The following is a 27990-nucleotide window of genomic DNA, read 5'->3' as shown; positions in this document are numbered from 1 at the left end:
GCAGAGAACTCTCCTGGTTCCTGTTTGAGTGCAGGTGCTTGTGTGATATGACAGCAAAAGGTTGACCCCCCCTCCCCCCCAATATTCTAGACACATACAGTGCACATGTACATTAAGCCTCAGCTACGTGTAAACATCCATTCCCCTAAAGTCCTACAGCTACGACGCAGAAAAAAAAAGATAAGAGGAAGAGGCGGATGCGATTGAGGAAGAATGGTGGAGGAAGCAGGGTCTTCTTCCTTTGCCGAGTGTGGAGCAGTTAGTTGAGAGTGAATGAGGCTGTGCTCTGTGGCGCCTGAGTGAACTGTGCAGTTTCTGGCAGTTTAGTGTTTCCTGTTTTAAAATAAAAGCAGCAGCTTCATCATTTAGCATGAAAAATTAATGTAGGTTGATAAATAAAAAAAAAAAAAAAAAAAGCAAATACCAAGTAACAACGCTCAAATATGAAAAGGAATGATTAAAGACTTGTTCATTCCCACTTTCTTTTTTTTTCCCTTTTATAAACCTGTAGACTGGGGTTCAGTGCCATGGGATAGGGAGATGTGCGCTGCCTTGGCAGATGTATGAGGAAGATTATTCCCCCCCAATTTTAACAAGTGACCCATGAGCCATGCACTAATTTTTTATGACTGAACACTCATAACCCAAACCTACCCACCCTCCCCCAAACCCAAGAAAGAAGAAAAACACCCTGTCAGTATGATACGAAACAGCTGCACACATAAGGCAACATTTTTGGTTTTTTGTTCCCTAAAACGGCTTTTCCAAACCAAGTGCAAAACCTCAACAGAAAAAGAAGAAAGGGCAGAAATAGCAAACATATAAATCAACACAACCTTGGTCAAAAACATAATACTGACAAAGAAAATAATAAATAACAAAAACATTGCCATCTGCAGTTAATAGTGTTGTAAATGTTGGAGATGTATATTTTTTTTAGTGTGGGGAGACCGGCTGTCTATCCCACTGTGCAAAAACCTCTTTTAAAGTCCCTAAAAAGACTTCTCCCAGTCTGCAAAGAGGCAGAGGAGATAAAGAGAGGAGACTGGTATTGTTTTCCTAAAATGGCTACGTGTTTTCCTTGGAAATGGCCACAGATGGGGACAATACTGGCTGCTGAGGCTGGAGCGCTTACTCCCGCCCGCTGGCCGAGTAGGAGAACTGTGGGAAATGAGGTCGTCGCTCGTTGTCAGCTGCATCCATGCCGTCCTCGTCATCTACAGAGTGAGGAAAAAGAAACATGTGACTCAAAGAATATTGTTTAAGAGTGTATGAACAGGTGCGTGTGGACAATTTCTGATTCAAGTTCATTGACTGTAAACTGGTTCCTGAACTGCAAGTAAATGAACTTGCAGGTTATCGTTTATTCACATCATTCAACATTTTTCTTTCCCACAATAACCAGAAGCCTAAATGATCAGAATCCCAAATTACATTCCTATAAGTTGTTATAACCTAAAACTAACCCATCCACACTTGTGGTACCACTTTGTACCACAAGATGGTGGAATAAGCAACAATGTACTGTAAATAGCACGTAGTCCATGGATACCCAACTTTGTTCCTGTAGAACCCTAAATGACCCTGACAATGGCCATGGTTACATGTTTTTCAATTCGGAATTAGTTATTTCGAATTAAATCATTCGGAATTAAAGTGTTCTGCTTCGTGTTTACATGGAAACAGTAATTCCCGAACTGAGGTCTACATGGAAAACCGGTTTATTCGGCTTTAGTCCATTCCGCTTTAGGTCTGGGGTTGGGAAGGCTCTGATTGGACACGGGGCGAACATGACGTATCACGTCAATGACGTCTATCGGGAGAAATACACAACAAAATTTTTATTGTCCGCTGTAACACAGAAGATCACACATGAGAACTGTTTTCACCTTTGTTTTGATTGTAGTTTTGAAGCAACAGCTCGACAATAACACACTTTGGTCCACGGAAAAGCCCACAAAAGCCCAATAAAACTCCGGAAAACAATCACCAGGAATAAGTATTTGCTCCCTGGTAAAGATAGTATCTATAACAAACTTTGCAATGATAAACTTGGTGATATTACAGCCTGTTCAGCAGTATGGAGACACATTTACTCTTAGTATCACCCGTCCGATGAAGCCTGTTCCGTTTGCTGATCTCTGTGTGTGTGATAAGCCCATGTGTCCGTGTTAATGTCAGCATGTTTATGCCTCCATCCATCCCCTTTTTTCATTATATCCATGTCTTTTGAGGCTCATTAAATAATATTGGCACTATTCAGGGCCGCCATGTTGGATTATGTCGTCACCCAGCGCATCATCGCCGCAAGTCGCACATTGTGCAGAACAACTTGAATTAACTTAAAGCGTAATGAAGTGCTGTGAACTGTTTACAAGAAAGAGTAATTATTTTAATTCGGAATTAAGTTTAATTCGGAATTGAGTTTGATTCGGAATTGAGTTTAATTCGGAATTAAATTAGCATTAGGAATTAAGTTTAATTCGGAATTAAATTAGCATTAGGAATTAAGTGTTTACAAGACGTGGCCATTGTTTATCCTTTGGATGCTGTTAGAGTTGGGGGCAAGGAATGGCCTCTTTTCAACACAAAGACTGTGAATACAACTTTTGTGCAGTTTCCATGTTCTCCCATGTACTAAACTGATTTGACTGAATGTTTATGTAAAAATAATAGTTTGTCTCCATACAGGGCTAACACAGAGACAAACATCAGGTTTTCTATAGAGCTGGAATGTGAATGAAGTGTGATTTGGACAAGGACCAGCAAAACCTTTTAAAACATCAGCAGAGTCAGTCTGTGGATGGATGACACCTCAGGTCTTGACTAATGATTCTAACACACTTCAATGTTTAAGTGACTGCTGTGACTTTCCATTGTGTGTTTGCTGACAGCAGATGTGGCAAAACGCACATTTGTCTTCAATTGAACACAGTAGAGTGTGTGCTCATTCACATGCACACAGCCATAGGGTGTCCCAATCCGATATTGATATCGGTCCAATATCAGTCAGAAAACGAATATCGGATTTTATTGAACCGCATCTAAAATCTCTGATATAAGCGCTCTGATAAGTTTTTTGTTGTTTTTGTCTCCGCCCTCAGTTGTTCCCACCATATACTGACTAAAAAATGACTGAAGTGAACTTGAATTATTGACTATTGCTCTCTGTAAGTAATAAAAGTATGTATGACTCGTGCTGATATTGTATCGGATCAATATCGGGATTGGCCAATACTCAGGCCTACAATATCGGTATCATATCGGAAGTGAAAAAGTTGTATCCGGACATCCCTACACAGCCACATTGAAAACCTGTGGAGTAGTCAGTGAAAGACGCTGTGCTGATGCCACTGTGTAAAAAACTGGGATTGTTACTTTTCAAAATGAGATCACGTTTAAATGATACAATGAAAAGCAGCTCAGACACTGCAGTACTACAATGATTCATTCCTAATAGTTATAAGAGAAATGTAGCATCCCTTATAGCATATATCACATGCCTTTCTTTAAAAGGTTCCAGTATTTTTATACTTGTGTGACCACAGTGGAGTTAGAATTTAATCATTTAGCGGACACTTTTATCCAAAGCAATGTACAACACGAGCAGTTAAGGGTTAAGGGACTTGCTCACATCCCACAGTGATGACCCACGTTGGATTTCAACTGGTGACCCTCCGATTTTAAGCCCACTTCCTTAACCATTACACCACCGCCGCCCTTGAGTTCTTGTTTATACCACAAGCTGTGGTCCTGTACAGTGTGGCAGTGTTGGAGCCTATCTCAGTGGACATAGAGCAGAGGTGCTCACACTGTTTCGGCTCAAGAGCTACTTCTTCCATGGACAGCTCTTTGAGATCTACTATGTTGGGAGGTTATAATTGTAAATAATCTGATTTTAATATTAAAACTATTAGAGTTGTTCAATAATTATTTAATATTTGTATAATTTTAAAATACAATTATAATATTGAAACAGTAACGCTTCAAAACTGAGTTAGATTTAAATTTATTTAAAAAAATGGAAATACAATCAATAAAAATATTTGAAAAATAAAGTTTGCAAAATATAAAGAGTAAAAAAATGTGCATTTCCATTTCATCATGGCAGAACCAAAACTCTGAAAGTGTGATGGTGTGCAGTTTGTTGATCTCACATCATCTCACAGAAGCACAGCTGTTCACTTCATAAAGACCCAGGTTAAAGAATCTAATCTTTGCACTGAATCAGAAAACACTAATGCCTCGTCTGCACTAACCTAAATCCTGTGAGTTCTCTGAGAGGCTGCTGTTCATACAACAGAGAAATAAAGAATGGAAAACTCATGAAAAGCCAAATTAAACAAATGAAAACACTGAGGAATGAAAGGATCCAGTAAAGGAGGAAATGGAGGAATTGATAGACCCATGATGGTAACATGTCTTATTACAGAGTTATAGAGATGGTGAGTGTGTGGGAGAAAGAATAGAAAATGACCTCCTCAACCATCAACGTCCAGAAAGCAGTACAGGAAAGAAAAAAAAGGCTGACATGGTTTTTACATTTTTCTGGTGGAGTAATGGTGATGGTCTGTGCTGTGAACTCTTCATCGAAGTAGCGTGTGTCTGTCTCCGAGGACACCTGGGGCTGGAATGGTGGAACCAACTGCAACAGACAATGAGTGTGTGTAATTATCCACAACATCAGCAGCACATCAACATTCAACAAACAAATACCCAAAGTGAGTTATAACAAAATTACATGTCCAATTCATCACAGTTTTAAATGATTACTAATAAATGATCAGTCCCAATGCCATAGCAGAAAAATTACATATTAAAGAATCACATATTTGAATTGTTCTAAACTAAATAACTAAGACTGAAGTTTGTCTAATAAAGGTAAATAAGTCTCTGCTTAATAATTACACTTGTCAAGGGTGAGAAAACTCTGAAACCAACCCTGTCGCCTACTGATTCCCCCAGTTACAGAACGATCACTTTCACCTTCGGACAGTGTAGACGGCCGTCTGCTCACCCTTTGACGCAGCATTCACACCAGATGGGACATTTAAACTTTTCACAAACAATTATCAGTCAAATCCACACAGGCTTTTATTAACACAAGCCAGAGGTGCCACTGAACTGAGACTGTCATGTAGGTTTTAACACTGACAAGGTGTGTGTGTGTGTGTGTGTGTGTGTGTGTGTCTGTTTGTTTGTGTTCACCACAGAATGCAGCTGAATGGTGAGTCATAGATTTCTTTTTTTAGTTTTTCACAGTTGCTATTTAGGCTGACTTTGATGAGTTTCTGAGGATGTTGTTCGTTCTATAGGGAACCTATGAAATCCGGAATCGCGAACGGAATCGACCAATGAGTCATCATGAGGCAAAAACGTTTCTTTGTGAGGAAATATTTCCGGGATCGTTCATTAAGTGCACCGCTCGCTCGCCCACCCCAAACACCGACTAAACTGCCAAAAAACTATGCAACTCATCCCTCACTCCTAAATACAGAGCCACCAGTTTATGCTTAATTTTACTGTGTCTGTGAAACTCCGCCCATTTTTTGTTTAGTGCTGCAGTGCTCCGTGAAAACATGATCAGCTTCAGTGTTTGAACAACATCTCATCAGAGCTACAGAAGATCTGTGGGAAAAAGTTGTTCTGTTGTTGTGGACGAGACCATCAGGGATTGTAAAGTCTGAAACATTATAGGTTAATGATGACTTCTAATACTGTCAAATATTCTGGCCCCTAGTTGTGAAATAACTGATGTATCCTTGTGTCCATTTGTTTTTGTTTCATCATTATGGTCTGGAATGATGTCATCAGGATCAGTTAAATTAGGATCATTTAAATGAAGTTTATCAAAACTTAATCAATAAACCTGCTCAGGTTTAATAAATCATTGATCCCTGAGGGGAAATATGATGACATTAATGCTGCTCTCATACATCTTTATATGACAAAGGAGCAGTCAGAATAATCCATGTAAATTACATTTTTATTTTTGATATACATTTTTGTTTAATTATTTTTAATTATGTTTCCTCGCAGTAGTTAAAAACTAATATTTTCTGAAAAAAACTGAATTTTTAAAAATGAATGTTGAAAACGGAATTAGGAAAAAAATAAAATGGAATTTAGAAAAAACATAATGGATTTTATAGCTCCCTAATTCTAATTCTAATATTAAACTATTTTAATATGTGAAGCAATAAACAACTGGACTAATGGAGCATTTTCCAGTAGATGCTCATAGTAAATAATGTAATGAGTGTTTTTCGAGGTCTAAGTGAGTGTTGGACTGCTTAAGGTGGTTTGAGATATCAATGAGGTAATTCTTTTTTATTACCAGGAGCTATCTTGGATTTTTGTGTCCCAGCAGGCTGTTTTTGAACACTGAGGTAACCCTAATACCAGAATATCTCAGAAACTGAACTATCCTTGAAGTTAAAATGACGTCTGCAGCTAAATCCTGCTCTAACCTTCTTGTCGTAGACGTCCTGCCAGTCAACCGTTCCAAAGAAACTGTGCCGCATGATCTCCTTAGCATCATCCGGTCCGCCGCCCAGTCTGTCAACCAGTACAGAGGGGAAAAAAAGAAGAAAACAACATTAAAGATGAAGATCAAATGGTGCTCAAAAAAGTCTCCATTAATGAAACCATAACATCCACCTGCTTACGGATCCCAAAATAACCTGGGGTGAACAAGTTTCCTGTCTGGAACTGTGCTGGGTTCTTTTCTGAAGCTTTTTTGAGTGAGACAGAAGATGCCTCAGGGGATGCTGAAAGGTAGGAATTGATCAGCAGCCCCAAGCTAACTGGGCCTATGAGCATGTTTGCAGAATGTAGTAAAGGCATCTCAGTGGTTCTAAGTTAAGACTGGTATAATTTAAACCTGTTTTTTTTCCTGAGTAGGGTTTTCTTGTTCTCCCCAAAATGCTTTAATCTATAACCATATATCTTATATGCCAAATTATTTGTAGCCTTTACATTGTCTAGAGTTGATGGAGAAGAATAACAATGCATTGATAAGGAAGATATTGAGTGTTGCTAGATACAGTTACTATGAAGAAAGATTTATCACTCACACAAAGAGGTGTTGATGAGCCGTTGGATTGGTTTAACTAGTAATAATTCTAAAAGATCATGTATCAGTCACAGCAGAGGAGTAGCTTCATTACTGTCACTCACATTGGTCATATTCATTTGAAACCTTTATTAAACCAAAATGGAATAAAACCCCAAATGCTAAGACCGCAAAATGTTCCAACTCACGTCCACTGACATCTGTTGTTATTACATTTAACCCCTTCAGGTATCAGTAACCAGATTAAATATTCACCAGTATAAACTGAAACACTGAAATCTACGACAGCTCAATACAATAAAAGATGAATATAATGATCCACGACAGAGGTGGAGGGTGAAAAGTTTTTAGGATATTGACCACAGATTGATGACCATGAGTTGGGCCAATCTGTTTCTCACCATTCATTCACCATCACCCTTGGAGCACTGTGTGCACTTTTATTAGTGAACTGGTGGCCTAGTGACAAGGTCCACTATGCGAAAATATGAAACTGCTCAGGCAGTGAGTGGGCAACCCAAAGCACGCTGTAACCCTGCAGACATTAGGTCAGTCTACGACTTGCTGTGACATGAGGCAAAACAGGCAAACAATAGGAAGAACTGGTTTTCATTGTGAAAATCCCAAGTTAATACTTTAGATTTTGGCGAACAAGGCATCATTCTCAAAACAGCCCATTTTCTATAAAAAATATCAGTGTTACCGTTTGTTGGGGTCTTTGATGAGCAGCCCCGACAGCAGTGATTTGGCATCAGCTGACAAGGTCCGTGGGAACTTGATCTCCTCCATGAGGATGAGTTCAAAAAGCTTCTCGTGGTCTTGGTTGTAGAACGGCAGACGGCCACACATCATCTCATAGGTCACTACGCCCAAACCCCACCAGTCCACTGCCCGCCCATAGTCGTTGTCCTCCAGCACCTGGGAGGAGATATATTACATCAGAAATGTTACCAACACATCATCCTTTAGACATACTGTATCAGCTCCTGTTTCATTCCCTCCTCAAAGACTTCAATAAGAAGAAGTGACTTCTTCGCTAGAGCGAACATGGACTTCTCCGTACACAGTTGCATTTTCTAGTTCAATAAACAGGAAGAGATTCAAATTCACATGTAGCTGGTTATGATTTACAGTCCGCATAAACCGGACTGAATCATAACACAACCTAACCACTAGAGCGGACATGGGCTCGTCTGTGAACGGTCGCATTTACAGACCTTGGAGTTGCTGTTAGCTTACCAATAAAAGGGGAAGAGATTTGTCACCTTTATAATAAGTGCTGACTAGGCCACTGGGAGTGAGGCCCAAGCCCAAGGCAGGCTGACTTGATCAAGGCTCTACACTAACTTTTCCAGTGGTGGCACTGGTGTGACCAACTTTTTCAGTTGGTCGCACCAGCACAGAATTTGGTCGCACCCTTTTTTTTGAACGAGGGGTGGGAGGGGGTACAGCATAGCCATGCATGCTGACGAATAGTTGACTTAACTGGCATAACATAGTTTTGTATGAAGCAAAGATTGACAATGACTTGAGATATTTGCAAAATATTTTCAGGTTTTAGTGACAATATTAATTTTTTTCTGCAACAAGCAGTGGCTGAAATAACAGGTAATTTATTTTACATCATTTTAAAAGACATAATTTTTTTTTAAATAACAGCAAAGCATAACAACAGCTTACATGTATTCTGTTTTTATTTTGCAGAAATGCTGTACTTGAATTAACTTAACAGTAGCATAACCAACTGAACATCTGCATTGCTTCACCCCATGGAATTAAATTCAGAGGGTCCAGTTCTTATAGTGGGGTCTCCTAACCCTCTTCCCCTGGTCAGGGGTCTGTAACCTTTACTCTACACAAAACCATTTAACCTCATCTCACCTGGATTAAAGTCCCACAAAAAATACCTTCTTAATGAAGACAATACAGTATTAAATTCTATACAGTTAAAATTATATAAAATAATGCTTGATTTCATTTATATTGATTATGTAAATAGAAACCTAAAAACAGTGTAAAATAAAATAAAATAAATTGACATCAAGAAATAAAACAGTATCTTTCATCTTCAAATTCTTACACATCTCAGTTTACATGAACACAATGTTATAAAAAGAAGATTTATTTTAGTTAATGTATTTGAAAGTCTAGAAAAGTAACTTGAATTTGACAACACATGATCATGTGGTCAACACATGCTAATTGCGCATTTCTTGCCACACATAAAGCATGCAGATTTAACCGGCACATTGATGGTTAAATTAATATGTTCCCACACAATTAAAATCTCTATTTTCTTCCAAAACACTGTTTTTGTTGGTTTAGTTGTCTTACCAGGGATTTAAAACTTAAGGTTAGCCACAGGTGCAGGAAAGTTGATGATGTGTAGATGATGCAGGAGGTGAAGTAGGAAGGTGCTGAGTCATTGCACTACGTGATTTATTTTAGGTTAACAAATTGTTATATCTTGATTTTATTTATCATTAATCATTAAAAGTTCATGTGGATCTTGGTGGGTTTTCTCTTTCTTATTATGAATTTTATATTTTGATAAGCGCATTGAAATGACTGTCGTAAATTGTGCTATACAAATAAAGTTGAATTGAATTGAACTTCTAAAGCACTTTGTACTGGATCAGCTGGTTACTACATGGTGGCAGACACTCCAGTCCAGACGACCCTCATCTACTTTTGTCACTGAGAACAAATAGATTTAGATTGCAGTTTCTACAAGTCATACTAAACACCTACTAACTTAGATCCAGCAAATGCAGAGAACAATCAGCTGTGTGTTCTGACCTCAGGTGCCAGGTACTCCGGTGTACCACAGAACGTCTTCATAGTGGCAGTGTCTGTTATGCCCTCTTTGCAGAGGCCAAAGTCTGTGATCTTGATGTGGCCATCTTTGTCCAACATAAGGTTCTCCAGCTTATCAGGAATGCAAAAAGAACAATATCAAATCTTAGATGTCATCTAAACAGGCTTCAATGATGTTCTACAAAACAGGGCATTCAGTGCAACATCAGATGACTGACAGAATAATAATGAATGAAGAGAAATGTATCCAAAGAAAACATGACAATCACAATTTTCATCAGTCTGTGGAGCAACACTGCCTCATATTGTGGGTCTGCAGTATATTTTGGAGCAGCGTCTGCATGTTCTCTAATGTTTTTACTTTGTTAAAAAGATGATAAGTGTGTATATAAGATGTGGGATCGGTTTTCTGCACTTATTACAAAGGTCGCTCCGATATTGGACCTTGGCTGGAATTGTCTCACTTTACCTTCAGATCACGATAGACGATCTTGGCAGAATGTAAGTAGTCTAAAGCGGAGACGATTTCAGCGCCGTAGAAACGTGTGCGATCCTCCGAAAATACTCTCTCTCTTGACAAGTGAAAAAAAAGCTGAGGAGAAAAAAAAGGGACTTGGTTATTAATACAATTATTAAAAATGAAGCCAATTAAAGATTGCACAGAATTATTGTTTATAAATCATCAAAAAAATATGAAACACAATTTCAAAAAGTCAATAAAAATCCCCTTTTATTAGTGCAACAGCTGTAAGAGCTGAGTGAAAGAAGAAAAAACAGGAAAAGAAATATGTGCATTCATCATACAAATATAATGCATCAATACGTGACATGTTTTATTAGTTCCACAAATTGGGAAACTGTCATCAGTATCAAATAATCAATAGAAGGAAATATACTTCACCCTTTCAAATTTTTCTGTCTATTTCTTCAAGTAACTCCAAATCTGGGAGGATGTTCTTGTTTCTTTTAAAGATGAACTAAACCCCAAAACCACTGAAATTAATCTCTGATTTGAATTCAAAGTGACTAAGAGTCTAGAGGTCTATACTGCCACACACAGTGGATCAAGCAGACATATTATATATATATATATATATATATATATATATACACTGTATAACTGTTAAATATATATGTAACATTTCTTTACATAAAACAAATATAAGTAATTCTAGATATTTGCTGATAATGTTGATAACAGCATTAAGTTAAAACTTTAGTTTGCTACAAAATTACAACGTCAATGAACATTCATCAGCGATGCTGAAAATAACCTTTGTGTTCTTTAAATAGGACTGTTTTTTTTTTATTGGAATTGAATGGAAATCTTGGAAAGAAATCAGAACCTCTTACCTCCCCTCCATTGACGTACTCCATTACAAAGCAGAGCCGATCTTTAGTCTGAAACGAGTACTTCAGAGACTGTAATACATGAGGAAAAAGGTAGTCTGAAGACAAGCGTGCATGAAAACAGTGTTGCAAAATAATTCAGTAGAGTGGAAATATTCATCGGCAGTATGTTTAAAGGTTATCTATACATCATCTTCTATTCACTAGCAGCACCCAAATCAAGAACAATGCATAATTTCTCACATTCTTTCAATAAAAAGATCAATAGTTGACCTTGAAAACAATCCCATTTTGTACAAAAAAAATATTTTACAGAAGTTAGGTAGATACTGCATCAAATCTACTGAAAGCAGTTATGTGACCCACCCATTGGAGAACCTCTGATGTACAGCGATACTTACCGTTAGGAATGGATGCCGCGTGTTTTTCAATACCCTACTTTCTGTGAGTGTGTGAGCGACTTCATCCTGTGGAAAAAGTCATTATTAGTACATGTGTGAAAAGTGAAATTGCAGTTAAAATGTGAAATACAGTATGTAAAATTCAAACAGACATCACAGCACATAAAAAAGATGATGATAATCATCAGAACTACCTTGGCTATAATGACTTCTTTCTTAAGGATCTTCATTGCGTAATAAGTGCCGCTGGCCTTTTCCTTTACCAAAATGACTTTCCCAAATGTGCCTTTGCCAAGGAGCTTCAAATAGTCAAAGTCATTCATCGTCTGTGCGCAGGTAGGAGAGAAAAGACCAATTCAAACTGTAGCCTTAATTTAAGATCTTTTAAATAAGTTAAACACACAAACTCACATCAACTGATTTATAGAGTACTGGTAGCTGATCATATCTTACACAAGCATGAGTCATATTATTTGATTTTAGTGGGACTGTTTTGTTGTGCACCTTTCGTTTGTAGTGGCTGATGGAGGTATCCATCTCCTCCTCATTGACCAGCTCGATCTGAGAGGTGGGGCTGCACAGGATGCCCTCCTCCTCCTGCTTAGCCAGTGACTCTGCTACCATCTGAATGGCCTCTGCCCACTCATCTCTGTAATAGACAGTATGTAAATAGAACTGAGCCCATTCACTTATTTTTTCTTGCTTACATTCAGAAAAAATATGGATATCAACACAGACTTAAATGTTTGTTTTCACATCCACAAATTATTTGAGTTTTTCTTTGACTGTCGTTAGGAGTATTACAGACATCTGCACCCCTGATTGGTATCAAACGCTAATGAGCAGTTAAAGAATCAATGAAAAAAAGAGGCAGATCCAACTTGCAGATCCCAGAAAATCTGCCTTATTTGTAAGATCGGACACTTACTGGAGAGCTTTAACAGACATATACTCTGCTTCAATACATTTTATTTCACATATCTTAATGATTATATTTCAAACTGCCCAAGGTGCTACTTTTTTGTTGCCTGAAGAAAAGATACGCGCCCTTTCTGGTCTTCAGATTGTCATATATCTGTCAATTCTGTAAATAGGAATGAGTAAAAAACATACTGGGTTGCTTAGCAGCTCGATAATTTTAATTCAAATTAGGTCTGACCAGAAAGACAACTCGGAGTTAAATTTGCAGATGCTACTGCCACACTTGCACATTTAGTAACTTAACAGTTCCACAATATGGGCCACTTTTAGCCATTTCTCCTATACTGTAATCCATCTAACTGTACTTTTCACGCTGTTCTAAGAAGTAGCAAAGGCAACCATTCCTAAAACAAGTATTTTGATACAAAATAATAAAAAGAATATATCGATACAGCAATATTATAAAAAAACTCAATATATCTTGAATCTCAATATATCTCCTAGCCATAGCTGCAGTATGCAAGTAATTTTTTTCAGTAATTTGGTCAAAAATCCATAATAACATTTAGCATATTGTTATTCAAAGTGTTCTGAGAAGATACTGGACCTCTGCACCTTCGCTTGACTATTAAAGCTTTAGAAATCAAGTACCAGGATGCTCTTTATACAAGATTACAATTTCATTTAGCAGACACTTTTATCCAAAGCGACGTACAATATGAATAGTTAGAATTAAAGGACTTGCGCAACATTCCACAGTAAGGACCCAGGTTGGATTCAAACCTGTGGCCCTCCGACTACAAGCCCGCTTCCTTACCGTTATGCCACCACTGCCCATTTTTCAGCCAATCTTTTTACAAATCAAGTGGTCCATGAGCCACAAGTGGGATTTATCAACACTGCTGTGCGTACGACTGGTGTCTACACATATAACACACCTTAATTTGTTTTTCATATGAACAAATTTAGAACCTTTTCTACACACAGTTGATAAATGCGGCCTGAGGATCTTAAGAAATACAACGATATCACTGAAGCCAGATGACTATGGTCCCATAGAGGTGTTGTGCAATGCTTAGAAAAGGTAATCAGCTACAGTAAATGAGTGAAAACTTCCTTCAACTAAGTTTTTACACTGGCTCCAAGTCAGCCTCAGAATAGTCTTTAAAGTTCTGCTGCTGGTGTATAAATCTGTGAATGGGTTTGGTCCAGAATACATCAGTGAGATGTTAGTCAGTTATGAACCCAGCAGGTCTCTCAGATCTATAGACACAGGTCAGATAGTGGAGCCCAGAGCTCACAGCAAACATGGCAAAGATGCTTGTAGTTGTTATGCTATGTTAAGTGGAACAAACTGCCAGCAGAACTGAAGTCAGCATCCAATGTGAACATTTTTAAATGAAAGTTTAAGGCACTCCTTTTCTCTACTGCCTGTAAGTGAGGTGGAGTTTTTTTAATCATTTTATTTTAGTTTTAATGTTCTTAAATTTTTTTTTTATAACTGAATAATGTTTTCTGTTGCACTTTTTAATCATGCAAAGCACATTAAATTGCCTTGTGTATGAAATGCTCTGTATAAATAAATTTGCCTTGCCTAATGGATCTTCTCCAGAAGGAGCCTCATCTGACTCGTCAAAACAATAAAGCAAAACCCCTCATATGCAGTTGTGTTTACAGGTTTGTGTTATCAAATTAAAACTTTATCAGAGCAACAACAACTTTTTTATTCCATTTTAACTGGGATAAAGAATAAACCAAGATGCATCTAAAACAACCAATCATTTAGTAAAGTGTAATAAGTGAGAAAAACAACAAATAGTCAAGGAATTTTCCTGAGTAATTAGACTGTATGCTTTGTGTAAAAAATATTTGAGGAAGACAAAGACAAACCTCTCATCAGGAGTGTCCACGTGAAATGTCCTCTCTATGACAGTGGTCCACTGCAGACAGCGGATGATGAAGGTGTTTGGTTTGGGCCTCTCCGTCTTCATCAGCTGACATTCTGACAATCACAGAGAGTGATGTATTGACTCACACATATTTCACGGCAGTGTTTGAAATTCCCAACATTCTGCTAATGTCTTACTTGCTACAGAGAAGTTGTTGAGTGGATAGGCCAGATCTGAGACCTGCGGTTTGTCCTTGTAACCGATGAAAGACCCATCTGTCTTCAGCAGGAAGTAGCGTGGCCGCCAGTTCTTGATGTACTCACCTGGAGAGGCACACACACAAACCACAAATGTGTTCAGCCATTGGACTGTGTGATGGTGAAGGTGTGTCAATGTCATATTCAACAAAATTCTAAATGGTTACAAGTTCCTGCTTGTGTGACTCATCAGTTTGTGCCATGTTTTCTACAAATGTTGTGAGACACGTATACCTCCAGGAAAGATGCTGACATGATACACAGTGTGTGTGTCTCTATGTGCATGTGTGTGCGTCTAATCAGTGAACGCTCTGCTGCTATGAAACTGAATTCAACTCTGATGGAGCATTTCTCGCACATGTGATGACTCACTTCAGAACAATGTGACGAGAATGACAAAGCCTTGTGCACCCAGAAAGCCCTCTGACAGCAGTCTCATTTACCAGCAGCACCGGAACACAACATTAGCCAGAGAAACAGGTTCAAAGTCATAACATAGAGCCTGTGTTTTTTTAGAAGTGACTTTTTACAACCCATGTGGTCATGCAAATATCATAAATGTGACAACAATAATGACAGAAATATTACACATATACAGTCAATCATTAATTAATTCATCATTTCTACTCAGACAGGCTGCTGGTTGCATGGTATAGACCAGGGGTCAGCGACCTGTGGCTCTGGAGCCTCATGTGGATCTTTGACTCTTTTGCAATGGTTCCCTATCGCTATAAAAAAAATGAAATAAAGAATTGCTATTTTCTTACAGAATCTATTAATGATTAATGACATTGAAACCATTTAAAATCAAGATAAAACTATTTTTTAACCTAAAAATAAATCAGATTGTGCAATAACTCTGTCACATTCCTACTTCACCTCCTGCAACATCTACAGACCATTAACTTTCCTGCACCTGTGACTAACCTTAAGTTTTAAATTCCTGGTAAGATAACTAAACCAACAAAAACTCTATTCTGGAAGAAAATAGAGATTTTAATTTTATGGGGACAGATTCATTTAACCGCCAATGTGCCGTGACTACTGTCTAAATATGCATGCTTGATATGTGACAAGAAATTAGCAATTAGCATGTATTGACTGACATGATCATGTGTTATCAAACTTTTTGTAGCCCTTCAAATACATCAACTCAAAAAAATAAAATAAATAAATAAATAAATATATATATATATATATATATCTTCTTTATATAACATTTTGTTCATGTAAACTGAGATAGTTTTGTTGTTATTTCTTGATGTGAATTTATTTTATTTTATTTTAAACAGTTTTTAAGTTGCCATTTACATAATCAAAATAAATAACTCAAATCAAACTAAATCAAACAGTATTCTATATAGTTTTACCTGCATATAATTTAATACACTGTATTGTCTTCATTTTTCGGCTCCAGAAGGACTTTAATCCAGTGAGATGAGGCAAAATGGCTCCTTTTAGAGTAAAGGTTACAGATCCCTGGTATAGACGTTTACATTCTTCCATTCATCATTAATCTTTCTTGCCTATAGGTCTCACTGGTCTCTGTAGATCCTCTCCCTCCAGATTCTCCCATGCACCTTGTCCTCCAGCAGTGCCAGATAAGCCACTGTGCATCTTTACGCATTGTGAGTGCATTCCTTTTTATAACAGCTACAGGTGTTGGAGCCAATTAATCAGCAGTTTTGCACAACGATCATGTGATTTTAATTACAATTATTATTATTAATAATAATATAAAACTGTATTTGTAGGCGCACGCACATCACTCTGGGGCGTCAGCATAATTTTTTCCTCCTTCGTTTTTGCAAATGTATCCTTCATACATGATATGTGTTGTGAAATGTGCATTGTTTGATAATTTCACACAAATGTATCTATCTCACAGAGCTGTCTTTAATTTCATACTTCTCCTGTTGGGGATGCAGAGTTTCCTGTTTTCATGATTTTGTGCGTACGGCAGGGTCAGAGCTGCCATGGAGGTGCACACGTTAAGTCCCAAACGTTGCTTATAAGTGGTGTATGCTTTCTTTTTTACGTACGCAGCGTTTATAAATGAGGTCCCTGAAGAATGGTTCAGTTACTTGAAAATGTTTGCACTGACAGAAGCACTATTAACTCTCATAATTTCATTTAGCATTTTTTAATGTTTTCTAATCAATATAATCTGTTCATTAGACAGTTTGTTTTAAATTCATAGATGCATACAAAGTTTTTGACATTCCACCTAGAATGTTTTATAGACTTTATATAATATAATGTACGCATTTCTTGCTTTCAGAGGTGATTTATTGGATGCTCTGACACATTGGATGTATTGACAAAAGCACTTACAGTATCTCATCGAATTGACATCCTTGACATCTATTTTATTTTATTTATCTAGGTTAGCCACACCATGTCTTGTTCTCATGCACGTTATTTTGAAATGGTGTTCTTTAATAATAATTTTTAAAAAAGAACAGTTTGATCTTTATACACGTTTTTGTGTATAAAGTGACTAAGTAACTTTTACTCTGAGTATATTTTAAGTGATCTACTTTCACTTGAGTAGATTTTTACACCAGTAACTTTACTTCTACTTAAATAAAATTTCATCAAAGTAACAGTACTTCTACTTAAGTAGATTTTTTCTGTACTCTTTCCACCCCTGCTCCACTGTATGTCAGATTCGAAGGTTACTGTGGTTCACATGACACTTGAATAAAGAATACGTATATGATTTGCAATTGTCAAACAATGTAAAAAGGCTCATCTGCAATGAATTTGAAATTTTGCCCTTGTCACTAGTGATGCACAGAAAAAAACTTTTGGTTTTCCTCCAAAACACTTAATACAAGCAAACATGCCCCCGGAGTGGCCATATTTCAGTACATCTAAGCACTAAACAGTGGTGGCTTAGTAGTTAAGGAAGCAGGCTTGTAATCGGTAGGTCACTGGTTTGAATCTCACCCGGGCGCTACACTATGGCTGCCCACTTCTCCTCAGGAATGGGTTAAATGCAGAAAAAGAATTTTATGTATGACAATAAAGTATGTATAAAATAAAAAATTAAAGCATCTACTTAGCAGAGGTTGAGATAAAGCATCGAGTGAAAACAATGCCTTAGAACAAATCACACCATTTCAGCACTCCATCACGTGTGATACTGCTTAAGTGACAGCCATTAGGATTGCATTACAAGAGTACACTAAAGCTGCAACGCACACCCCAAGGATTTGTGGGAGGAAGGAACCAAGTGTTAGGTCATCCCCTGTATGCTCATAGTGCCACTTCCGCCTGCTTGTCAGCCAACAGCCTCACTTACACATACAAACCTCTAACAAACGCACACAAACCAGTGTGGAAAATAAAGCAGAGGGGCCAAGTGAAGCTCAGAACAAGCTCGCCTTCTCTGGTTGCCGTCTGGCAGGTTAACAACCATTGTTTAGTGGCTCAGTTTTTCAAAATGTCATGGCAGCTCAGACTGCATCCATGCTGAGCCACTAAAAACACCCCACTATGGCTTGTATTGTAGTAGTGAAAAATCATGGTCGTACTAAGTTCTTTTAGCAGAAAGATTTATTTTTCTTAAAAAAAACAAAAAAGAAAAAACAGGAAAACACAGTCTTACCAGATGGTTGAAAAACACTGTAATAATCCATCACCTCTCACGCTCCAAAACAATCTACTATCAAATGAAACACACCCATTTTTACTCTTAACCCTAATATTTACCTTATGTATTTCATGTATGGCTAGTCCACTAAACTACGAAGTAAAATTGTTCTGCCATCTGAATATTGTAAGGGGTTTCCATCACCTCTGCTACATTTGGTTGTCCTACCTAGCAAATACAGGAAATGATGCATTTACCATACAAATGTGTCATAACTTATCCATTGCATCCAAATAACAACCCATACCCTCACCAATGCAATTCGTTTTAAAGTAAAAAATTACAGCAACTTTAAGTGAGACCATGTCAAACAGTATTTATGGGATGTTCCAACAGATAGACAGCAGAAAGTTAAGCCCAAGTAAATTCCATTGACTATGTGCAGGAGAAGATTAGCGGTTAGCGCACGCTGCAATAGGCATAATCGAACGCTAACTACAAACACAATAAAAAAACCCAGCTCTTTTTGTTTTCAATTTGCTATGTGCTGTTTATAAATGTCCATCGGTTACAACAATAGCTGGGTTTCCATTACAGATTTTCATAAAATAAAAGCAATATTTCTAAATATCGACAAAGTCTAATTGTGCTTTGAACGTGTTTCCATTGAACGTTTTTTGGGCAGGTGGCTCGTAACTCCCGTGAAATCTCATCCCATGAGACTTTGCTGCCGGAAGACGAATGTTCAGAACCTAATGTTTAGAAATGTCCTGGTCTCCTCTTCTGTTTACACAGAGAAGTGGTCATGTGACCAGATTCTGTGACGTGTGTTTGTGGAAAAAAACGCAATATCAAAACATCTGAAATACCTCCTCATGAAAGCGTAAATACCATTGCCAGTTTTTATTGCGCTATTTATATTTTACGCATTTCCAAGGGTAATTAAAATGCAACTAATGACATGTAAACACACAAAAGTGTCTTTTCCAAGGCAAAAGGACAGCACTTCCACCCATCACTAATGAGTTCCCCAATGCACAGCATCAACTAAGTGTAACTCCATGAGTTTTCATAGGTTTCGAAAAGAAAAGAAAATATACCAGCACCACAGCCCAGAGTTTGGGAAAGGAAGGAGAGACCCAACAAGGAAGCAATGAGCAATTGTTGGCCCCGCCCCGTTTTGAGGCCGATTATCGGGACACTCTTAACACAACTCAGACCACAGGATAATCCTATAAAACATATGATAATCAGGCATTTGCCATCCTTGGTCAGAAGGGGGAAAATTGAAAACCGCCTTGAGTGTGGTAACATCAAGGACCAAAATCACGCTGAACAGAACTTAGAACATGTTCAACAGAACTGTGAATGTGACAGAATGTGTCATTTAGTCAAACTGTCGGCTGGTGTGGCACCTCTGCTTTCTTCATAGAGCAGTGAGCTCACAGAGCTCTAATTTGTACCTCTATCTTTATCTGATACTTTCATAAAAATAAAAATAAATGCATTACATGAGAAGCATTTGTAGGATTACTCTAAAGCAAGACGTATCATTATTTAATAAAAACAAAGTCGTGGCATTATGCTTCTAGCTCAAGCTAGCTTTTAGCATTAGCAAATTAATTTTAAAATTGCAGAGATATGATGACTCATAAAACTTGAAGCCTTTTCCAGTTTGCTCTGCGGTGTTGTACTGCTCCAACCTTAGGTAACTCCAACAAACAACAGGTAAACTTCAGTGATCCTCACTCCGCCATTGTAACTGTGTGCTACCAGAAGGGACCTAGCAACCTTATTTTCCACTTTATACGTCATCTTCTCCTGTGCATAGAGTATATTAAACTAACACATGCTTCTGGTCAGTGGAAGAAAACTAAATCATACAAACAACACACAAACTCCACACATTAAGACCCCAGCCCAATAAGGCAAAAACTCAGAAACTCATTGTTCTAATTCAGAATCATTAAAGTATGAGCTGCTGTGCAGGCCATAGAGAAAAGCGCTATCGCAGATCCATTGATTTCTAACATTCTGTACATGCAAAATGAACTCTCACCTCTCTTCTGGACCCAGCCTTCCTTCACGACGTTCTGGTCACTCATGGTGGCCTCTCCTCGTCACCAGTTCTCCCAGTTCTCCCAGTGTGGTGGTGGTGGGGGGACTGACGTTGGAGTGGCAGCGGTTGGGGGGCAGTGGGTTTGTGTAAAGATCGGCTGACAGTCTGACCGCTCAACCTCCAACGTGAAGGTGCATCTAAGCTCAGCGTACCTTTAGACCTTTCCACCTGAGCTCCAATCAGTCTCTGATGTCTCTCAGTCACTCTCTATACTTCCTGTTGTCACTTTCTCTCACCTCTCCTCACCCTTCACCCAGTCTCACTTTCTCTTCCCGTCTCCTCTCTGCTCAAGTTGCTCAACCCCTGTGCTTTATCACTTCTCTCCTTTTCTATCTCCCACCCTCCTTCCTTCTAAAAAACCTGTTTTGACAGCGTTCTTTAACACTGATTTTCTCAGACTGCTTTTCCTGCGTTGAGGCTATCCGGCGGTGAGTCAGCCTGGAAGGAAACGAGCAGAGAAAAAAAAGAAACACAGGGAGCAGGTCAGTGGATGGGTACTTTAGCACAGCAGGCAGCACCTCATTGTTTCTCCACCTCATACACTTCTTGTTTCCTTAACTCCTATCCTTCACTTTTCCTTGCTCTTCCATTTTTCTGTTAGTCTTTTCGTTCTCTGTATTCCTTCCTTCTTTCCTCTGCTGTTCATTGGCTTCATCTACTTCAATATCTGTATCTTCCCCTGCCAATTACCCAGGCCTCCCTGTACCATTTACCCTTTTCCACATTGCACCTCCCCTCCGACCGTCCTGTCCCTGTCAATCGATACCAACTACAGTACCCTTTGTTCTGTTCTTTCTTTGACACCATCCTTAGAGTATCATTTCTCTCTTCTTCTGTCCTTTGACTATTGACATGTTTGTTTCTACATTCTTACAGACCAAACTTTTTTTTGTACAAAACCATTTTAATAGAATCAAGCGAGCCTCTTCTTTTTTCAGCACTCTCAAATGTGGGATTTTTCAGACTCATTTTCTTCTTTTCTTTACTTTACTTTTTAGTTTAGCATTTCCCTTGGTCGAATATTCGATGCATCATCATTCAGACATAGTAACTGATATTTTTGAGGCACTATAGTACTTGACCTACTTATTTAGTTTATAATAAAATGTATATACACAATCATCATTAAGAGCAGCTCTTATTGTTAATTGTATATGTGAAAACCAGGGATGCTGCTACTTTTCATCACTTTACCATGCAGTTCTAACTGAAATATTTACAGATGTCTTCCTCTGGTTTAATAAAAGGTTAATTTGTCTCCTGTCTGAACACAATTAGTATGTTTTTAAAAACAGCAATTAATCAGTGGTCTGGTCACAGTGAGAAACAAAGAAATGCTGTGAAATGGTGCGTCTAGATGCATCAATTTATAATCAAATGGCAGTCCCTATAACTGTAATTGAATTATGAGGTGTGTGAAGATGCCCACCCCAACCACTAACCACAAAGTTTTTGCTATTAAAAAAACTTCCGTTTTGTTTTTCCTCCACTCTATAGACAGTAACACTAAATAAACCTGGTCTTTTTCTTTGCTGTTTACAAAAAGGTTCATGTATTCTTAATCAATAACCGATTGATCGGTGCATCCTTAATGTATACAATAAATAATAATGTACAGGCCTATAACTGAATGGGCTGCTGGAAGAGTCAAATTAATAGTGTTCTCTAATGAAACCACAAAGTGCATTACAGTTCTTGATGAAGAGCAGCTTCTCTGCTTTATCTCAATGAAATCTGGAAATTCTCCATTTTCGGTGGCCAGATTTTCAGTGCATCACTATTTTTTCCCTTTCCAGTGCTTTAAAACAATACAAGCCAAACTCCTGGAGCTCTTATTTGTGTACCATAGTCTATCTTACTATATTGAACCTTCATCCACTTTCCGCTTTCTTTCTCTCATTAAATTTCGCTTTGTGTTTCCTTTCGCAATTAATAAAGTAAGATCTGCTATATTATCTGCTTTTTCTTTTGCCTTACTAACACAATACTTCCTGCTAGATGATAACCCTTCGTGCTTCAACTAGCTTTACAGCTTTGGCGGGTAGCTGACATTAGGGAAGTCCTGATACAATTTTTTTCAGAGTATTTGAAGCTTCATCATCAAGGTGGGCGTCCTCCTTCACAGGTGTTTCAAAATTAGGCCCGTGGCACCTTCAGATGGCTCACTGGCAACACAGGGGAAGGGTCTAACGTTTGAATGTAAACAGCACAGAGTTAGAAGGATCACAACACAATATCTGGTCTGAGGTTTGTTGTAGCAATCCCAGCCTTTGGTTCAGATGTGTCATAAACTTCCATTCTTCTGCCCTTCCACCGTGACCAGTGTCTGATGTGGTAGAGACTGTAACTAATTTTGCACCTTCTCGGATAAACTTCCTGGTTGTTGCAGCTCGGCCTCCAGAGCAGCAGCTGGGCACTTAAGGATGTAGTTGTACTGTAGCAGCTCTGTCTCTGACACTTGTCTTGCAGACAATGAATGTGCTTAAGGTCTGCAAGAACTGTATGAAGTGGGCCTTGGAGTACTCTCCGTACCATTGTTTGAGGTTAGCGTGGGAAGACAGGACATCCTACGTGAAACATAAGATGAACCCGGTGTGAAATGCTTCTATGGCCAACAGAATTTCCTCTTCTCAACTCCCTCCCATCTCATCCACTGTCCTTGTTTGACTTGTGAGAAAGCATGTGCACAACTTATAAACGAATTTGATTGTATTGTTTTTGTTTTTATTCAGAACATAAACAAGTGTACTTACACAGTTGCCGAGATAGTTTTAAATCACCAAACTGCTCTATTATTTGAAAACATCAAATAGATAGGTCCGACATCTCAGCCACACACTCAGGGTTGCCTTCTCGACAGGCAACACAGGCAACCACCGAGGGCGCCATCTGCTGGAGGGGCACCTAATTGCATCCCCCAATTTATTTATTTTTTAATAATAACTTTAAAAGTATAATAAATGCGAAACACACCCTTTGCAATCATTGTACATGTTTTCTCTTAATTGAATATTAATATTAAAAATCTGTAACTATACCTGCTAATCTTGGGCCCATATTTATATTTATTTTATTTCTTGTTTTATTCTATATAATATTATTGTGTTGTTTGCACATTGTGTTCTTTGGTTTTAAGATTTGTGTTACTGACTAGTAAAACCAAACAGGAAAATAGAATTGTTCTTGTACTAAAACTCTTATATTTTATTTTAACTTTTGATTGCACTGTTTTGCATTGATTTTGGATTTTGCACCATTTTTGTTATCATTCCCTCATTACCTACACCTGTAGGTATTATAATGTATTACAGTGCATTATTCTAAATTTCATTTTCTTTTTCAATAGTTTGTTTTGTTGCAGAATTGCATTGTTTTGTCTTGATATTTCAGATAAATAATAATGTGTAGACACTGTGTCTATTTTTATTCATTCATGGGTAGGAGTGTATACGGCGATATATTGCAATATTTTTCCTCACGATCGATTACCAATATGCTCCCGCTAAGTATCGATTTTTTTTTTGAAAACCTTTTCTGATTTTTCACTAAAATGTGCAGCTACGTCTTCACAGAAATTTTGTCACTGTTTGTTGAAGGAACCAATTTATTGTTTACTGGAATATTGCACTATACTGGTGTCACTGGTAAGAAAGACCCGTTTTTGTTTACAGAAAGCACTATTGGAGATACTTATTCGTTTACATTGGTATGTTGACACTTATTTACAGAAATGTTGCACTAAAATAGTGTCACTGTTTATAGGACACTTTTTCAATTTTACCATTTAATGTACATTTGATGTGAATATGCATATATACATTTATTATGCCAGCTGTTTATTGTAGATGCTTTTTCAAAACATAATAAAAAACAAGATTATGTTTTGGTTTTTATTTTATTTTTCATTGTCAATGCTGAGTTGTGTGTTTTGAGCTGTTTTTGTATGTATCATCTTGCGGTGATTTTTCCTTTTTGTCTATTTTTTTTTTTTTTTTTTAATTAACAATTAAAAACACCACAAAATAGTCACATATTTACATGTGTACTATTCAAATATTTAACAAATGTTGTATGGTCGGTTTACATTCAAATATCATGTCCCAGGAGCTCTGTCGTAAAGATTGCGAGTGAAAGAAGTGACGTGGTCTACACCCATGCGCTGAAAGGATCTGAAAGGATCAGGTCAGTGAAAGGGCACTGACAGTGAACATATCCAATATAACTGGGGAATCACAGATTCCTTTCGAAGTACTGTAATTACAGCAATTTAAATCTGATTGATTAAGTAATAAGCACCGTTTGTGCAGTCCTTTGGCACAATGTGGGATGGACATGGGTGATTTAAGGCATTTTAAGGACTAAAACAAATAAACAAAACTTGTTTTCATTTTGAAAAAAAGCTTCATAAATCTTTGTTTGTAAGCTGTTAAAATTTACGCTGGAGTACAGCAGTGTGTGCGTACACACATCTTTGCTTGCGTGTGAGATAAAACTATTCAGCTACTTAGATAAAGGACAAAGTGAATAACTATATTTTAGAAAAGACAAATGACTTGAGAGAATCATACTTTCAGAATCAATTCTCTACATTATTAAATGTTTGCCTGCCCATCCAGCTGATGAACTATTCACTACTGTAGCTCATTTTGCTAAAGAGGTAAACAATATTTAACTTGCAACATAAATAGATGGAGTTCAATTTGCATCTACATATATCTGATTAACAGCATTTTGCAAATTTTTATTTTAAATGTTTTAAAATAAGGAATACTCTTCAGCCTCAATCATCACATTGAAATAGGTCATGAAAAAAAAAAAAACATAAAACAGCTCCATCGTGTACCCGAATGTGTGAGGAACTTCATTTGTGTCCCTTGCCATTGTTTCTCTCATTAAAAAAAGGAAAACATGTACCGTTTATTCACTATCAGGAATGATAGAGATGTCCCATGGATTCAGTTTCAGATCTCATGGAGACTATGAAGCCTAAAGCAACCAGAACATTCAGACTCTGCACTGCATATCAACCCCACACCTGAATGTGAAAAAACTTTGCTTTAAGCTTTTGGCTTTCGCTCTGTCAGACAGAGACAGCGAGTGTTTGCACAAAGAGATTGCAAATAAACTGTGGTTTACAGAGTTGGGTGTTTCAAATTCAATAATGCGACCAGCTTGCTAAAACACAGAGACACTTTTAGTTTAGTGTTCAACAAAATTGATTAAAATTCAACCAACTTTCTAATTACAGTGATGTTCTACCTTTCAATGACCCCGGACTCAGGAAAAGGTTAAATGTATTTCTTCCTGAATTCTCAATAAGGTACTCGCAAGGCATAGAATGTGGAACAATAACAACACAGTCATGATATCATCATGATCATCAATTATTTCACCCTGATGACTATGTGCTGGATGACTACAAGGGTGTTACTGGCTGCCTTGGCATCTGAGAGAAATATTTATCAAATTAATTCCAAACAAGTTTCAAATTCAAGTGCATGGGTCTGACCCATCATGACCTGGTGTTAACTCTAATTTACAAATAAATAGCCTGAGTCACAGAAGAACACTTTATTTTTTTCAATTAATTTACTTAAAAAAATCATCCCAACTAATATTAATCATTTCAACACTGTAAGTGAGAAAGACGATGATGTGACAACACATGGTCAGCATCAGAGAAAAAGTTAATCTATGGAGAAGAAACGTGAGCTTTCCAATGACAACAAAAACAATGGCTGACTGGTCCACAGGCCGGTGTGAAGCCGAGTATCCTCGGTTGGACAGAGGAGCCTCTGCCCCTGGTCTACCGTTCACCTCTGACTCCTGCAGCGTTCATAAACACACAAACAATCCAACAACAGCTTTTGTTTCAAGGGCGTGTGGTGTCATTGGTCTGTTACATAACGACATCCGATTGGCGTGTTCCTGTTTGATTTAAAAGAAGGGACGCGGATACACGTCTGTCGGTAACCTATATGAGCATGTTGGTGGATGAAGCCTGTTAAAGCAGTGCGTATGAGGCTGGCCTGGACACTGGGGGTTGTGTTGGGAATGACGGTTTGGCTTTGGAGGATACAGGCTAGCCGGGGATGCTAGCTGAGGGGGGTGGGGGCTACTACCGTCTGTGCTAACCGGCTAGCTCCAGCTGGAAGCCCTGATAGGGGAGCAGGGTTAGCCCTGGCGGGGCTGACAACGGAGGCGGCTGGCGGAGGCTGCCTGTCTGGGGGAAACAGCCCCAGACACGCCGGAGGGTTTACGTTTTCCAGCCAAAACGTTGAGTTTATGCCTAGTGCCAAGGGAAGAGCAGAGGAAGAATGTCTTTTATCAATGAGATGGGCCAAGGCCGGGCGGACAGAACCGTCTCCGTTAGCAGCCCTTCCTCGGCCCAACAGCAGCAGCATCCCGGGCTCTGCATCATCCCATTCCGCTAGCTTCTGTTAAGCTAACGTGCTAACCTCTGCAACAGTAGTAGTGTCTTCAAACCACAAACCCAAAATCCATTCTGCACAGCCTGCTTCATCTCAACCATTCCCGATCCCACCCACCGTGTCACAATCCACTGACGGTGTTTCTCACCTGGTAATCGAAGAATGGCAGGGATGCCCCTTCCCCTCCCCGGTGGCCACCAGAGCATCCAACACAGTCACGTCCCTCAGCGGCTGAGGCAGGAGCTCAGAGATGTCTCCATGTCTGCCGATGGGGTGTCCAGACCGTGACAAACAAATGTTAGTGTTTGTGTGTATCCCAGACAGAGAACCAGGCACACGGACAGACAGATCCGCTCCTCGGATCCGAGTCGTCGCGTCACGTTCATCCAGATCTGACTGGGAGGACTCGTGCTGCGTTCAATGACCGTCGGCTTTCCGATCTTCTAGAAAGTCTTAACACCTGTGTCTTGGATAACTGTGTCTTGTATAAAAACGTATTCAATCACCTTAAAACTAAACAATAACCTTAATTAAATAATTTAATTGGGAAATGTTCTGATTTGGAATGGGTAATGTATAAAAATAATGGCTTGGATTTATATAGCGCTTTTCCGAGGAGACTCAAAGCGCGTTTCAGAAAACCATTATTAATTCACACCCAGTCACTCAAATCAGTCATACCAGTGGTGGTAAGCTACAATGTAACCACAGCTGCCCAGGGCAGACTGACAGAGGCGTGGCTGCCATTGTGCGCCTACGCCCCTCTGACCACCACCACCTACCATCATGCACAATTCATACCCATTTATACGAGACAATATGGGTAAGGTGCCTTGCCCAAAGACACAACAATAATGACTCGGATAGAGCGGGATTCCAACCCCCAACCCTTCGGTTATTGGACGACCCACTCTACCACTGAGCCACGGTCGCCCCAATATATACGTGGTAAATATAACTGGTCCCAAAAAAGAGAAGAAAAGAAGAGATGGCTTACAGTTATGCAGTAGAGTGGGGTTATTGGGATCCCAAGATAGATACAATACAAAATTTCCATCCATTCATTCATTTTCCCACCCGCTTGCTCTATTTTTCAGGGTCGATTGGGGTTTGGTGGTGCTTATCTCCAGCT

General features: G+C 38.5%; 1 protein-coding gene across 1 annotated transcript; it reads right to left on the bottom strand.

Annotated features, from left to right (window-relative positions):
- Positions 1-694: 694 nt before the first annotated feature.
- Positions 695-27261, bottom strand: akt3b (v-akt murine thymoma viral oncogene homolog 3b). Its single transcript, XM_028454842.1, has 14 exons — positions 27007-27261; positions 20368-20865; positions 14651-14776; positions 14455-14566; positions 12148-12292; positions 11838-11969; positions 11644-11709; positions 11246-11314; positions 10362-10484; positions 9875-10003; positions 7779-7993; positions 6471-6558; positions 4543-4645; positions 695-1217 (listed from the first exon to the last, which is right to left on the bottom strand). Exons 2-14 carry the CDS (start codon positions 20411-20413, stop codon positions 1132-1134), a joined length of 1440 nt encoding a protein of 479 aa, XP_028310643.1. The 5' UTR covers positions 20414-20865; positions 27007-27261; the 3' UTR covers positions 695-1131.
- Between the last annotated feature and the right edge of the window lie 729 nt (positions 27262-27990).

The sequence above is a fragment of the Gouania willdenowi genome, chromosome 1, assembly GCF_900634775.1.
Source record: "Gouania willdenowi chromosome 1, fGouWil2.1, whole genome shotgun sequence".
NCBI lineage: Eukaryota > Metazoa > Chordata > Actinopteri > Blenniiformes > Gobiesocidae > Gouania > Gouania willdenowi.
The sequence above is the reverse complement of the archived record's forward strand: the minus strand, read 5'-3'. Positions and strand labels throughout refer to the sequence as shown.